Source organism: Lissotriton vulgaris, chromosome 10 (assembly GCF_964263255.1).
Source record: "Lissotriton vulgaris chromosome 10, aLisVul1.2, whole genome shotgun sequence".
In the NCBI taxonomy this organism is placed as follows: domain Eukaryota; kingdom Metazoa; phylum Chordata; class Amphibia; order Caudata; family Salamandridae; genus Lissotriton; species Lissotriton vulgaris.
Genome location: NC_141698.1, coordinates 724,573,322 through 724,589,487, shown reverse-complemented (window position 1 = coordinate 724,589,487; position 16,166 = coordinate 724,573,322). Strand labels below are relative to the sequence as shown.

The 16,166-nt window shown below is 42.7% G+C and overlaps 1 protein-coding gene across 28 annotated transcripts in view; it reads left to right on the top strand.

The window, feature by feature from the left end:
* The window catches only part of SVIL (supervillin), an 807,080-nt gene that overhangs the window by 283,756 nt on the left and 507,158 nt on the right, over positions 1 to 16,166 (top strand). For all 28 annotated transcript variants that reach the window (XM_086941586.1, XM_086941584.1, XM_086941578.1 and 25 more), the window contains one exon: positions 13,204 to 13,267. Coding sequence is in view for 17 of the 28 variants with exons in the window: in XM_086941583.1 (XP_086797709.1) it covers positions 13,204 to 13,267 (64 nt within the window). In the remaining 11 variants the exon portion in view is untranslated. The remainder of the gene's footprint in view (positions 1 to 13,203; positions 13,268 to 16,166) is intronic.

Sequence of the window (16,166 nt, the reverse complement as noted above, 5' to 3'; positions counted from 1 at the left end):
GTGCACTACCACAGCATGCATACGCTACTCAACACTCCTACCTTTTAGCCATAATGATGTGCAACAAGGCTAAAACACATTGGCAAAGCCAATAGCTGAAGTAGTGTGGCTCACTGGTTAGAGGCGGCAGACCCGAGAGCAGAGGACGGCCCGGGACCAGGGTTCGATTCCCGGCGCGGCAGGTTTCTGGACCAGGGTCAGCGGACTCGATAATTCTCTCGCCTCAGTGCCCACTCTGATCAGCGATCACACTCGGCAACTCTGGGCATTAGCTTGCCCCATCTTCACTAACGGCCCCACCAGACCGCCGGGGATGCCTGGTCTCACCCTGGAGATACCCATTAGGGACCATCTCTCAGGGAAGCCAGGAAGGGTTTCGCAGCGGTCGAAGCGCCTTGGGACCCTCCGGGTAAGTAGTGCGCTATATAAATGCCTATACATTTACATACATACATACATATGCAAGACCTATTATCTTTACTAGTGCTGGTTTATTTTAGTTATGGAATTCTGTTGGAACGTGACACCCAGCTGATGTAGACATTTTCACTGTGCCTTTTCTATTTTGTCAGTTCAGTAACAGGAAATATTTTAATCCTTCTAATACGCGTCTAGTTTAATTTTGAAATGTATAGTTTTTATTTTCAATAAGAAATGTGAAGTGTCAATTGGCACGTTTCTTGGAAATGGCACACTGTAATTGACACTTATTTCTTGCTTACATGTGCTTTGTATGGCTTTCTTGATTGATGCTTGGTTTTGGGCACCATTGCCTTTATAAGTAATAAGAAGTAGTCCTTTCTATGCTTGAGCATCACACATTCTTTCTTCACTGGATAGATCTGCGGTCTTGACATTAAGCATAGCTCAGGCCCACCATTTTTCCCTATTTTCGTTTGTAGGTCGAGCCTAGGCAGCACGCATGCGCTGTCTGCAAGACCGTTATCTCCTCTATCGGCTTTTGGCTTGCCTATGAATAGCCATTTGTTCTTATGCCATTTAGAAATACAGGGTTTTTATTGGTTCATTGGGTCTGATTCTCCTGCCTTTGTATGCTTAGGTCCCGCCCAGGCGATTTCACTCATTGTTTGCTTGCGTTGGCCATCCCAATACGTCCGGTTCCGCCTGGTCATCCTGATCTGCCTTTTTATTTTGTAGTCTATCAACATTGTTTTAGGCTTTCAGGCTTTTCACAGAGCAATGCTGTTCTGCACCTGCAAACTGGCAATATCTGTCCGTAGCTGTTGAGCTATGCCAATAGCTCTAACTCAAAGAAAAAAAATGTGTGACCTATTGCATTTCTAATGCTTGTTTAAACTTTGCCGAGCACCTCCTGACTGTTGCTTGATTGATAATTAAAAAAGAAACACTATGCTTTCGAGTCCCAAGCCATTGGCAGTCCAGACCAGAACTTTGTTGGTTTATATTTGAAAGAATTTCAACGGTGTGGCTTTTAACCAGTTAGGACTTAGCTTATTCTTTAATTCAGCATAGCTTTTAAAATGGGGTGGCTTTTCATTTAATTTCTGTTGAGCATTGTTCAGTTACTCAGTTTGTCGTTGCAGGCTTAAGTGTTTTTAAAGCTTGAAAACAAAATTATAAAGTGTCACGCTTAAAGGGGTTGGGGGTGAGGAGGGGCACATTTCTGTCCAATATTTAATTCAAGCCTTAAAAAAGGAATGCCCTCCATATTGTGGAACAGATCGGATTATAATGCATTGTTAAAATCGGCGTACTTACCTAGGATTCCTTGGAAAGAATCCGCAGCAGTATCCAAGGTGCCTGATGTGTGTTGCAAGAAATCCAGTCGTTTTTAGCCCGTTTGCCTGTAACCGGGTACCCGATTAAGTAGGAGTGTATACCATTCAACACATTATTAACCTATTGAAATGGGACTAGACACGGACTACTCAACTCTAACTAATGGGTTCTCTTTTTATGCTCTAAAGTCTAGTGTTCACTACCTAGTTTGCAAAATGTCAATTTAATGGGTAGCATATTTCTTCAGTTTTTTTTGCCGTGTATCTGTTCTCTGGGGTTTGGCAGATTTCTAGTATGGAAGCTCTAAGGGCATTGCAATTGTTTTTGGGAGGAAGGCGAGCAAACTCTGAACTGCCACCTTCACACTGTTGATTTACTGCATTAGTGATTTTGCTATTAAGTGTGACATTCATATTATTCAAAAACCGAAATTGGGTTCTCCAAATGTAATGAAGGGAGAAACTAGATTTCACTTAAGATACCAAGGCTAAACTATTGCATCAACTTCTAATAGCGTGCTCTATGCAGCCACTTTAAAAATTAACTGTGATGTATTCTTGAAACTAGTATGCTACACAAGTATGTGTGTATAATCCGCTAAATACCTCCATCTTTGTCACTTATTTGCATTCTTTCAAGCATGATTTTCTGTAAAATTCAAATACCATTTTCATAACTACTGTTTCTGGGGAAAAAAAAGCATTAGCGAATACTTTTTAAAATCTTCCTTTAACAAAATAACAAAGCTTAATGTGAGCTATAGAGCTATATAATAGATTCTCTTCCTGCCTTCTAATCCTGTAATGGGAGTGGAGGGTGGGATAAAGTTAACCTATGTCTTTTATGAAATCTAGATTCACTCTACATAATTGGAGAACTGACATTTCTTTACAGGACTGGAGGCTGCTATTTATCCATGTTAAAACCCCTGTATTGACATATTGGCCACATGCTTGAGTAGTTGCAAAAGGAACTCTGCAAGCGCACTTAAGTTGGCCAATCTGCCGCTCTTAAAATCTCATTTAGATTTCAACCACCCCAAAAAAGCCATACTTGCCGCACCGCTTTTATAACAATGTGATCCAAATCTCAACAAATTCATTCAAGCATCGCACATCTCACCCATATTGCTATTCTAGCTAAAAATCAGCACTTGGGTTTAACATATGAAAACAACTTACCCTTACCTGAAGCTCTAAATTCAAGCATCTTTTTCTTATATGTTCACATCCATTCCACCACACATAGCTTTCCACAGTGTGTGAAACTCTAATAGAACGTGTGTTTAGGCAACGTTCAAGGTCTCTTCAGATCAGAAGCACTCCATGAGGACCCTAATACATGTTGCCCATCTCTAATGCATTTGCAGCTCTTCTGAAATAAATTAAGCAAAGTGGCCAACTTGTGTGCCAGCTGCTTTAAAGCCAGGAAATATTCCCTGGCCTCAATAGAAATTAAAAATCAAATTCACACCTCTTACAAACTTTACAAGATGTAGAAGGTCGTCTAAGATGAATATCTTTCCTAATTTAAAAACCAATGTGTGGCTACCAATAGCTCATCAATTTTCCTATAATGACCCCCTGGAATAGTCTATAGCAATTCACTAGCCTGTAACAAAGAAGTTTTTTAATCAAGTTAGAAATTTGACATCAGTTATAGGAGCCTGCCAGGGATCCACATCGCTCTCCAGGCATGAACCACTCTAGATTCTCCATATACCCTTTCCTTTTCCTAGTTCCCGGAGCCCAAGGTTCATCGTAGTACCTTAGCTTTCTCTTGAATGACTTGAAAATCCACGAGGCCCCCAACACCTGATGTCCTCAAGACAAGAAGGTTCACCTCCTAAAACCAAAGGCTATTCATCCCCTGTCTGGGCCTATTAGTACATCTTGCCTTACTGGTATTGGGACAAGTTCTCCTATTGAAAATTCCAACACCCCTGGAGCCAAGGTTGTGATGTCCAAAAAGGAGTTATCAGTATTAACTGACATTGCTACGATCCAGAGGGGTTTGATAAAGGTGAGACCAAAGCAAACCGGGATAGCAGGAGCTTACAAGACACAATCTCTGCTGAAAAGCATCCAGTACACATATCCATTGGGTGGGGCCTCCAACTGAAGTAATTTTACATTTTGATATGTAAGCCTGCTTGCAAGCAGGCATGCATATTTTGGACCCCATTTATGCAGAATCCTCTTGAAGTAAAAATAACTCTACCTCCAATTGCTGTAATCTCTTGTGTGTTGAATTCAGTTCGCTACCTGATTCTCTATTCCTGGTAAATATTCTGCCTTTAAAGAAATGTTGTATTCTGTACAGAAATGCCACAAAACCCGTACTGAGTCTACCAATTGCTTTGATCTGCTCACAAAGAAACTGTGGCTGCAAGCCATATTAGCCTTTTTTCAGATGAAACTAAACTGAAAAGTTTCAAGAAATCCTTGGTAGGCAACTCAAGGCATTCAAACCTGCCAACAGCTCCAGGGAATTTATGTTTAACATGGTCATTGTCCAACAACCATCCCTCATCTGATTGCCCAACTGAGCACCTGAACCCAGGTTGCTCTCGTCGGTCTCTAGAATTTAATCGGCAGCTGAATCTAAACAAAAAACCACCCATCCTTTCCAACCCTCTAGCTTCTCTAACTACCAGATTGATTCCTCCTCTGCTTCCTTGGACAAAGCTTTTCCACATACCCTAAACCTTTTCTTAAACCTCCTGACTTTAGTCTCTACAGCGATCTGTAATGTAAGGGACCGGGAAGAAATGCCTGTATGGATGAAGATAGAAAACCAACAACTCGAGCCAGATCGTAGACCATATCTCCTTTCATAAAATCAAGCAAATGTCTACTTTATTTTTTGCCCACCAAAACACTGGAATATGGAACGGCATTAGAACTTACTTTTCTAAGTTGATGAAACCCTCATCTTCCAGCAAATTCAAGTTTTACTTGACTAACAACTGAATGATCCTGAGAAATTAACTGAATGTTGTCCACATAAATAATTAAACCTACTCCTTTCTCAAAGCCGCCACTGGACATAAAATCTGCAGCTGAAGATTGTCCTGGAAAACAGTGGAGAAATTGGTATAACACACATCTGAATCAAACCAATTTCTGACTCCTTATCCATTGCTACAGTGAAGTAAGCATATTTCAAATCCAGCTTCACAATTGAATAATTTTCTTGTAATACCTCAACAAATGGTATACCCTACATCACTAAAAGGCCTGTAAAGTAGAAAACTGTTTAGACTTGCTGCCGTTTGTAATTTTCACCAAAAATGTAGCATTCACAAATCCTTACCCAGGTATATTTTATTTTTCTGATGGCTCTCTTTTGCAACCTTTGCCTCCCTTCCACATCCACTAATTCTATTTGCTTTTTGTCTGTTGGTTTTGACTCCTTAAAGGGAATTTCAACAAACTCTTTTGAAACGTTTGATGGTCTCCAGAACTCAAGGATTCCTTTTTAGCTGCTGTCATCTCAGGTAGAAAACTTTAGACGTCCTCCTACTTTTATTTGGGGAAAACCAGAAAGATCTCCCTAATCACCTGTGATTCTCGAAATGCCCGGCTTAGTCTTCTGTTTTCTCTACTTCCTCACCCCTCGTACTGCCAGTCTGTGCAAAAACACTACAGCTGAATACCTGTCTTTTATTTGGCGAGTCCTATTAGAGCAGTAAATGTTGAAACCTACTTGTCTAATAATCTAACTAGACCATCACCAAATGGCAAACCTTTCAGCTCATCAGAGGCTTCCCTTGTACTGATATCTCCCCTATTAGTTTTGTTTTCTTTAAAATAACCTTGCATCTTTCCGATAATAATCCACCATTTGCATTCTCCAAAAAGCAAGTTGCTCTTTGACTCAAAACTCTTACTAGATTTACATCCACCTCATCCCTTTTAGGTGTCTCCTTCGCCATATCTAGGATACAGGCTAGTGTCTAGTAATGCCTAATTTTTTAAGGAAATCAACGAAGTTTAAATTTGGGTCTCACAAACACTCGGCAATCACTGGCTTATAACAGTATGCATGAATACTATGACATGCTTCCTTCTCCACTGGCTTCCTTAGCTATCCCTTATTGAATGTTGCCACCTGCTGCCTTGGCCACCAATTAGAAGTATATGGCTGCCTTGAAGTTCGTATCACATTTGGCCTCTTTGAGCAAACCCTTCTCAGTGTCTCTTAACACATCATCTAATCCTTCTGATTCTTCAATCTCAACCTGTAGCTGCAGGACATTGTCGTCTATGTCCAAACCTTCTTTGTCTTCCAACAACGCAAACACTGCATCAATATCACAAGATAATAGTCCTCTTTTGGCCACAAAAGATACCTTGATTGTGTATTTTTATTAATATTTCTGGCGTTGACTCTCTCTCCAAGATTTATTTCCTAAAAAAAGTCACCTCCTTTAATCTTCATTCTAGAATACTCATCCTCTAACGCACTCCGAGATTTCTCATCCGAAGAAACCTCTGACTGACTTTCAGTTTGCTTTTTATGTTTTCCTTAATTTAGCCTTCTAAGCCCTGCTCAGTACACCTTTTATAATTCTCTCCGCACTGACCAAAGTTCTAGAGACCCCAACTGAAATTTCATGTTTTTCCTTGTTTCTTTGATATTTGAACTCCAGCAGTACAATAAGGAAACATTTGCCACTTTTCAAATATACTTGGTAATCTATTTGAAGTAAAATGGCTTAAGTAGAACCTCATTCTTCAGACTGTCTTTCACCTGCCTAGAAAAATGTGGTTTACTGAAATGGTTGTCTTGGCAATCGACTTGTTAAAACAGCAACTCTGTGCAATTCTAAATAATGTCATCATGCCCTATTTAAGATGGTACCCAAATCTTGCACGATTCTCATTCACAACTCCTCACCAGTCTGCAAGCATAAGATTCCTCTCACTTGGCGTTGCGTGTTTGTGTGTGAGAGGGGATAAATAAATAAACCATATGATTAGGTACACAGCATGAAGTCACCAGCCCAAAATCGTCTGACTTCTCCGACTTGGTCAGGGCATGTGTGAAAAGCAAACATTCTTACTGAAGCACACAATGTAAGTTCTCTTGATGCCATGATCAAAGGAAATACAAATGTAATTGTTCTCAAACAAACCTGCCTGTACACTAACAAACGACTGCATTCACAGAACAGCTTCCGAACCCTTAAATGTTCATTGGTCGACCCAAGTTACACCATACATTTCCCAACTAAAAACAGTAAACCAGCATTTACAATGCAATGGTCTCGGCAATATTATAGGTAGAGCTATTGTTGTTGCTTATTATTTTTTTAATCTTTTTTGTATCCCTAAATAAATGGCATTGTCATTTCTATTGGCATTAGCTTTTTTTTGCATATGTGATACCTATTGCATTAGCAGAGAGAGAGTGAGGTAGTGAGAGAGAGAGGTATTGAAATAGAGTGAAATAGAGAGAGTGAGTTAGATAGACTGAGGTAGTGAAAGAGTGAGGGAGAGGGATGTTGTGAGGTAGTGAGATATAAGCATAGTGATGTTGTGATGTAGTGAGATAGAGAGAGAGGTAGTGAAAGAGCGTGAAAGTGAGTTAGTGAGAGTGATTGAGGTAATGAGTTAGAGAGAGTCAAGTTGTGAGCTAGAGAGTGAGGTAGTGAGAGAGTGAGGTAGTGATGTTTTGAGAGAGTTGTGAGGTAGTGAGATAGTGGAGTAGTGAGGTAGTGAGAGAGGTAGATAGAGAGGTAGTGAGAGAGTGTGGTAGTGAGGGAGAGGGATGTTCTGAGGTAGTGAGATGGAAACAGTGAGTGAGTTTGTGAGGTAGTGAGAGAGAGAGTGAGGTAGTGAGAGAGTGAAAGTGACAGTGAGATAGAAAGAGAGAGAGTGAGGTAGTGAGATAGAGATAGAGAGAGAGAGTGAGGTAGTGAGTTAGAGAGAGAGTGAAGTAAAAAAATAAAGAGTGGGACATTGTTCATGGGGGCCTTAAGGGTGCCGTAACACAAGATGTGGACCATAATGTGTCCAGGACCCAGACCACAAAGACCTTACAGCAATAAGGATGCTTGACTATTTGGCCTAAAGGCAGCTCACACTCCGATCTTGGAGTTCTTATGGTCTTAAATCACTACAAAGCATTTACCATAACAACCAGGGAAGTTTCAACACATTACATTTACAAGGCATTTAGGAATTTCCGTGTGGGCAGACTGTGGTTGGTGGTATTTAGAGGCTGGAGGAAGTTCTGGGGTCGTAAGAGGTTTTTAGGTTTCAGGGATGGGTAGCGGTAAGGGATTTTTGGGGGTTCAGAGATGGGTATAGGTAAGAGGTTTTAGTGTAGTAAGGATGATTTGTAGGACTCAGGATAGGAAGGGATTTGTTGGGTTTAGGCGTGGGTAGTGGCAAAGGGTTAATGTTCAGAGATGGGTGGTTTGTAGGGATAGCAAGGGCTTTTTAGGGTCAATCGATGGCAAGGGATTAGGGGACTAAGGTTCTTATAGGATCAAGAGAAAGTTAGTGCCAAGTAGTAGTAAAACGTTTAATAGAAATGTGTGTGTATATACACACACATGTGCATTAATGCATTGTAGTGATGCTGCAATGCGCGACTGTGGTATTTGCAGTAAGGCTAATGTTGCTGAATGTATGTGATGCGCTGTAAGGGTAATCGTTGTGGTAAATGTGATATAATGTCTTGTCTTGTGTGGTGTGGGTTTGCATCGCAGAGACCTATATTAAGTCTTAAGGCAGCTTGGACTCAGATCAACACCGCGTTTTTGGCTTACATCCAAACCAGGGACACGCTGGCTATGCCACTGCTTACTGATGAGGCCTGGACTTGGCCCATGAGACATAAAGCAGCCTGGGTCTAGTTGATGGTGGTTTTAGAACAGGCATGTTCAAGGTAGTCTGGGTGTTGGAGTAGGTCTCCAGAAGGTAAAGGCTGTGTGGATTCAGAAGTTCTCAAGTGTTCTAGTTATGGTGTTAAGATGGCCCGGTTAAAGCGGTTTGGAAACACAGAATTGTAAAGGTTGTCTGACACAGAGGTGAAGCAGTTTGGCTATAGGACGCTATGGAGAGCTGGTTAAAGTCTGGCCCAGTTTCAGGGGTGGGAAATGTGGTCTGGTTTGAAAATATTTAAGGGGACTCGGAGAGGGGGTTAAGGAGACATGGATGCAGGAGTTGTTAGGAATAAAGAGGGGGTCAAGGTGGTCTGATCATGAGGGGCACAGAGACCTGGGTAAAGCTGTTTTGTTACAGGCGGGTTAATGCCTAAAGGTAGTCTGATTCGGTGGCCCAAGAGGAAGAGTTGAGGCAGTCGGGCTAAATGAGCATGGTTTAAAAGGCCACATCGCAGGTCCGGCTGAAGTGATCTGTTTGCAAGGGGGCTAAATGGGGGACTGTGTAAGGTGCCCGGTCTACTCATTGGGAGTAATAGGGGGTAAAGCGGGAGGGTTACAGACGGAATAAATGGGAGACTGATTAAGGATGTCTGCTACTACGGGATTAAGGCAACCTGGTTAAAATGACGTTGTTACAGACTGGCTGAACTGGGGTCGGATTATGAGGATGGGGCCAGAGAGGCTGGAGGGTAGATGTCTGGGTAATATGTTCTGCATGCATACGCGTCCCTGCACACTTACCTCTGGATAGCAGTCCTTGGCCAGCACCTGTAGCATGGCCGTCTTCCCACAACGCACGTCCCCCACGAGGACCAGCTTACACCTCACCACGGCGGGGGCCTGGGGGCTGCGCCTTTCCTTCATACTCGGGATCTGCTAAGGGCTGGGCCCCTTGTGCTGAGGCTGGCATCCTGTTGGTGGTACCCCCAGACTCTACGGAGGCCTCTGCGGCTCCCCAGGCTGCAGTAAACTGTGGCGGAGCTGGTATATCAGCTGGACCCAGGCTGTCCCGCTGCAGTGGCTCTCTGAGGGGTGTCCAGACTACGCCACTGGAGCAGCGCACTGAGGGCCGCCCGGCTACTGGTGCTTGGGCTCTGCTGCCTCTCAGGCCTGCCCTCGGGCCTGGGGGCTGCTGAGGCTGAAAAGGCTGGGGGCAGCACGGGCTCTATGTGCGCCGCGGGGAGCTGTGCAGTGGTCAGTCAGCCCTGGCTGTGGATGCCCGGCTCTGGAGGGGGCTGTGCACGCGCTGCTGCTGCCCCGGCTCAGGCGCTGGTGGTGCTCGCGCTGCGGCGGTGCCTGGGCTGCGTGCTCTGCTGCTGTTTGGCGGGCTCTCCTGGGGGTCTGGGGGCTCTGCTGACCTGCACGGAGGAATGTGGCGGCTGCGGCTGCAGGAGGATTCCCAAAAGGGCTCTAGCCAATCCTGAGGCAGTGACAGGCTAGGGCGCCGGCCAATGAGAGGCGCCCCCCCCCCCCTCACACCGGCTTGTCATTAATGCCTCAGTTGCATACCGTAAGACCAGAGGTGCCGCCATTCTTTTGTGTAGAAGTGTCGCGTGGCGCAAGCTGAGGTATATAATTGTACCTACAGTAATGGAAAGACGGACGGTAACTCACCAGTCAACGTGGGTTTATAAATCCCTATATTACGTGTCCTACAAGCCGAATAACCCCTAAAGTATTTTAGCCCCCAGAGAGCTCATTTTCATTACCGCCTACGGTCTTTAATGGTAGGAGTAAGCCCCCTTCCCTCCAAAAAGAGGTCAGTCGCCTAGATGTTAGTGTTATCCCCCTACCAAAAGTAGTGCCTACTATGGGCAACAGCAACGAAAGCTTCCAGAACAGACAAACAACAAGAATAAGACGATCGATCCTCACCGCAGACAAGAAAAAAATGGCGGCTGCAAGCTTCCGATCATTTTCGGATTCGGGGGCGTGGTTTTGCTGTTTTGAGTGACCGACGTCAATGTCTAAAGAACAGCAAAACTTACGCCCCCAAATCCGAAAAAGACGGGGCTAAATTGGAGTGACGCATCTCTCCTCCAATGGCTGGCCTCCGTTTACGAAGCCAGCCAATGGAGGAGAGACGGGCCAGGGAGGCGGGTTCTAAAGCCCTACTAAGAATCATTAAATCTCCTCCCCAGACTGCGCAAGCGCAGCCTTTAGGTCCTCGACCTAAAAAATAGAGGCCCTCATTACAATGGCAGGCGCATCGCTATTGAAAGGCCATTGGTGGCGTTCGCCTGCCATCTAGGGTATCGGTTTGACTGCTGCACTAAAATGCAGCTGGTTGGACCGGGGGCATTGGCTACAATGTCTTGTGCTATGTTATTTTAGGCATTCTTCCCTTGGCAAGTGAAAGACCGATTATGCAGTTACACCCTGTTGATAGTGGTAGACTTGGAGTGTATGCTGAAGAAAATATCAAAAAAGTTATCCTCTCAACAAAAGTCAGTTAAGAGTGCGGACCTGCAGCTCTCAGGGATGGGTAAAACTTTTGCATTTGTTTTAATACTCCTGAGTATGATAGTTGTATGTTAATTATAATTGATAACCCCTTTGTGCAAACTAGCTTAGTGCCCGGTGTTTAATTTAAGATGGGGTTTGTCTAATTTTTAGAAAGGTTGAGATTTATTTTCTCATCTGATTGTTGATATGGGTGTACTCCCAGAACTTGTTAATAAAGTTATGATATGAACTATTTTAGCTTTAAGTTCTGAAGACATCCTTGTTGGGGATGTCCAGCCTGCATTCTTGCCATTTAGAAGCTTACTGCAAGTGAGCCCATCTCTCCAGGAATCCACTCCCATAAAGCATCAAGCTGAAGATTTCAAGGGGGCAGAACAGGCATCCCTTTGGAGCACAGCGAAACACATTTTTTAGGTAGACACGAACAGTCTGTAAACCAGGGTTATTAGGGAAGGGCTGTCTGCAGAGCACATGGGTGCTGTGCATTGCATAACAGCCTTGAGCTGTTGGTAGATTGTTGACCATCTTGTGGCTAAACATCTTTAACTTTGCATAGTTTTCCTGAATTCAACGCGGTTAACAAAAATTTGCAACATCGGCATTTGAGGGTCGACCCCCTCCCAACCCCCCACCATTGTCAATTTAGTTTTATGTTTTCTGTTAAGTAATGAAACTGAGCATGACAAATTTACACCTCGTATTACTAGGTGCAAGGGAAATACTATTTATCAGACTTTGCGGGATCCCCTTAATAATGAATATTCCCAACCTGCGAGCACAAGTACATATTTTGGGGGTGAAGGGAAGCGGCGGGAGGGGTGAGATGGGGGGCGTAAGATTGGCCTATACCACCTTCAGTGTTATACCGAGATACTTACATTTTTAGGTTCATATATGTATATGTGCATATCCGAAATCAGCTGTAGCATATCTGAGGCTTTCAGCGGTCTTGCAAGAGAGGTTACCATCCCTCCCTGTAGTGCATAGAGGATGTAAATAGTGCATCACTAGCTGATACGCGGTTCTCTCCACATTAATGAGGCGCGCATTAGGGAAAACAATATTGCAGATTTCCATAGTGCTGTCTTGTCTTGCAACTGAGGCTACCACCTCGTTAAATAAACTGGCGATGTTCTCCAAAGGGTTCATGAAGTATTACAGGTGGTGAACAATCTCAGCATGCAAGTTCACAAAACAGTGGCAACGTATCCTTGCACTGCTGTGTGTATTTTGCCCTATACGTGCAATACTGGTTTAGGAGAATAAACGCTTTGTTTGATAGTTGTGAATCCATGATTGATGGTATGGTAGGAGTGTATTTTATTGTAATTGCATTTATATAGCACTTACTACCCCTGAGGCGTCGTAGCGCTTTTTCGGCGAGTAGCAGCCAACTCTGGAACCCACAAAGGATTAGTGGTGAATTAGTATAGTGAAATATGCAATTAATTTGAGTGGTGGACATGTTAGTCTGTTATTTGGATTGAAAAAGAATAGTAGAGGTATGGAAGAGGGATGGGTCTATAATTTGATTTTTAAGTTCATAGCAGTAGGAGGGGTTGTGGGATGAGTTAAGGGGAGGTGGAGGGGGAAGAGTCAGAGGTAAGGGTTTAGAAAGGATTGTTTGGGAGATCTGAATAGTAAGCGGTATGATGATGCAAGGAAGGATGGAGGAGGGAAGAGTCTAGGAAAGGTGATTTTGGGGATAATAGTAGAAGTATGGGATTTGGGATGAATGAGTGGCGGTAGAGGGTACATTGATAGATGTATGGGGTGAGAAATGGGGAAGTGCATTGGAAAGAATAGTAGAATGAGGTTTGAGAGGAGTCCGAGCTGAGGAAGAGGAGATTTTGAGAGCGGTATAGGGTGGGAAACAGGGTAGCACATTGTATATTCTGAATTAGAAGAGTAATATAGATACCATGGTGTCCCTTCTTAACAGATTACGTTTTTTCTTGCCACAGCTGCTTAGATGACTAATTAATAAATAAAAAGTAAATCGGTTTTATTAGTAGGATACAAAAATGCCACTAGTGTAAAGTCTCTTCTAAATTCTTATTTTTCATTTTTCCTTGCAGATTTTGACACAGAAGGCTCCTTCAGATTCCAGACATCGAGACTGTATCAAAGGCGGGCTGTAAGGTAAATCATTCTCTATACATTATATCAAACTAATCGATTTTAGAGGTGATACATTTGGATTTCTACATTGCAATTCATTGCTGGTATTTGAGTTGTATTTTTGATCCTGGTTTTGTAGGTTTGCAAAATGTGTAATTTCATAGACTAGGCAACCATATGTGGTCCGGTCTCTGGATTATTTAAACGACAAAACGTGTACAAATGCCAAAAGTATAACTTAATCTAGAAGGTCCACTGGAAATGTGGAAGTATAGGATGACTTTTTGAAGCTGGAGAACTATTAACTAATTCTCTGTATTAGTTAGCATTTACTATTTATTATGCCTGGCAGCTTCACTCTTGCTGTTATTGTTGTACTCCTTATAGATTTTACAACCAAGAGTGTCTATTACTAATGATTTGAAGTTTGCATAGGTCTTGTTTTGCTTGGATTTAATTCCTCTCGTGTATTACGTATTTTTATTCTAATAAAAAATTCAAAATGTAAGTCACTGGGCATTGAGTTGCCTCAGCCAGCCACCAAAAAGTATATATTGAGAAATGAAATGTTTCATAACAAATTCTTTCTCTGAATAAAAAAATGCTAGCCATAAATATGGTGATGTGGACTCCTTTTTTCCACAGACTCTTAACATGTTTGTTGGTGACATGGGCCTCCCATCTTGCGGTTCAGTTTAGTCACATTGGTGGATAACTATGCCCAGCCAGAACACCCACATTCTATGCAGTCAGTACTGTCAAGATAGCTGCTTAGTGTTTTATCCTGACCACTTTAGTAGGACCAGTCTACCTTTTTTGAGTGGTACAGCTTAAGGCCTCCTGAACTCAAAACGCCAAGCAGCCTCAGAATGGTAACTAAATATTTGTTTTGGTGTTAACTGCAGGGATTAAAATAACTATGAATTTTCATGCAAAGGAATGTTCTTTGACTTAAGTAGCATAAGGTCTACTTGAACAACATATCCACAAATCTGTGCAAATTTCAGATGGGCTATTTTATGAGCAAGAGGGTTTCAAAGTGTATTGGTGTTTTACTGCATGAAGTATTATAGTAGCGGTTTGCTTGGTAGCAATAATCTTAGTGTAGGAGGCTTGCTTAGTATATGGTGCACACTTATTTAAGTGAAGCACCCTGCATTAATCCAGGCAACCCTTATGGTGATCTATGTGGTCTTAATCAACTGTAGAAAGCTCTATACGTGGTAGCTGTGGCGAGCTTCAGACTTAGACGAGAAGGAGTGTTAAACAGATTGTTTTACCAGAACTAATCATAAAGTATAGGTTAAATGAAAAAGAACCACAGTGTAGTTCTAAAAATAGGTATATTTACTAATCACACTCATTTCAATTATGATAACTCCCTCATATAACTTCAAAGGAGCACTCCTTTATAGACCCCCAGGATCACGGACAGAGTTCCTGGCTACTTTAAACACCCTGATGGAATCTCTAGCGATCGAAGATTCTTTTAGTATCCTAGGGGATTTTAATTTCCATATGGAAAACACGAACAATAATGAAACTATGGCACTTTTGACTGATATGGAGATGCTGGGTTTTACCCAGCTGGTTACTTCAGCTTCGCATGAGGCAGCTCACATACTGGATGGCATATTCTCCAACTCCAAGCATGTCTATGTAAAAGAGATCCTTCCATTAATATGGTCAGACCATTATGAGATCATATTTAACATACTAGCAAATAAGGTAATAGCGAAAAAGGTGGTGGAAAATAGATCGGGGACATTTAAGGTCTGGAAAGACATAAATAAGTACCATCTGACAGCACATTTTACTGCCACCAGACCGCTTATTCCGCCTGACCCTAATGCCGCTATTGATAGGTACTCCAACTGGGTAAACAATGCCATGAATTTGCTGGTGCCCAACAAGAGCATCTCTATGAACCGGTCCTCTCCTTCTGCACCCTAGTTTACCGGTGCTCTTAGAGAACAAAGACAAAAGTGCAGGAACTGTGAACGACACTGGCGCAAGTCATACAGTCCGGAGAAAAAAGCACGCTATAAGGAAGAATTGACCAAATATAAGATTATTACTCCGTAAAAAAGAAAATTCTATATCTCCCAGATAGAAGCTGCAAAAAATTCTAACAACTGTTTCAAGTAGTTAAGAAGCTAGCAGGACACCCTTCAGAGACTACCCCTATTCCATCACAATCTCTGTGTGACTCCCTAGCTGACTATTTCTTTGAAAAAGTCAACACTATTTATTCAGAATTCTCGACTAACGCTAAAACTAAAACACAGCTAACCTCTCCTAGACGCCCAGATCACTGCCTAACGCAATTTGAGGAAGTCAATGGGCAGCAGATCACCGAAATAATGGGAACTATAAAATCAGGTTCTGCCACTGATCCCTGTCCCCCCACAGACCTTGGTTCGGTTATCGACTTAACTGCCCCAGTCATTACTCAGATTTGCAATGCCATGTTTTTAGCAGGGACTTATCCGGACAAGCTAAAAAACACCTTTCTCAAACCTGTTAAAAAAAAAAAAACACTTAAATGTTGAGGACCTTAAAAACTATAGGCCAATAGCTAGTCTACCATTTCTAGTCAAAGTGACAAGAGTAGGTGATGAACCGGCAGCTCTCTGAATTTATAGAGGACAATCATCTGCTGGATGATACGCAGTTCGGGTTCCGGAAGCTACACAGCACCGAAACTGCGCTAATTAAAGCTACTGAAGATATAAGGATCATAAGAGACCAAGGAGGCACAGCCCTGCTTGTACTACTGGACCTTTCAGCGGCATTCGACACGGTCGATCACTCTACCCTGATCGACCGTGTCTCGGCCATAGGTATTCAAGATAGAGCATTATAACTGCTCTCTTCCTTTCTCACGAACAGGACGACACTCAGTTGGTGTTAGCATTAT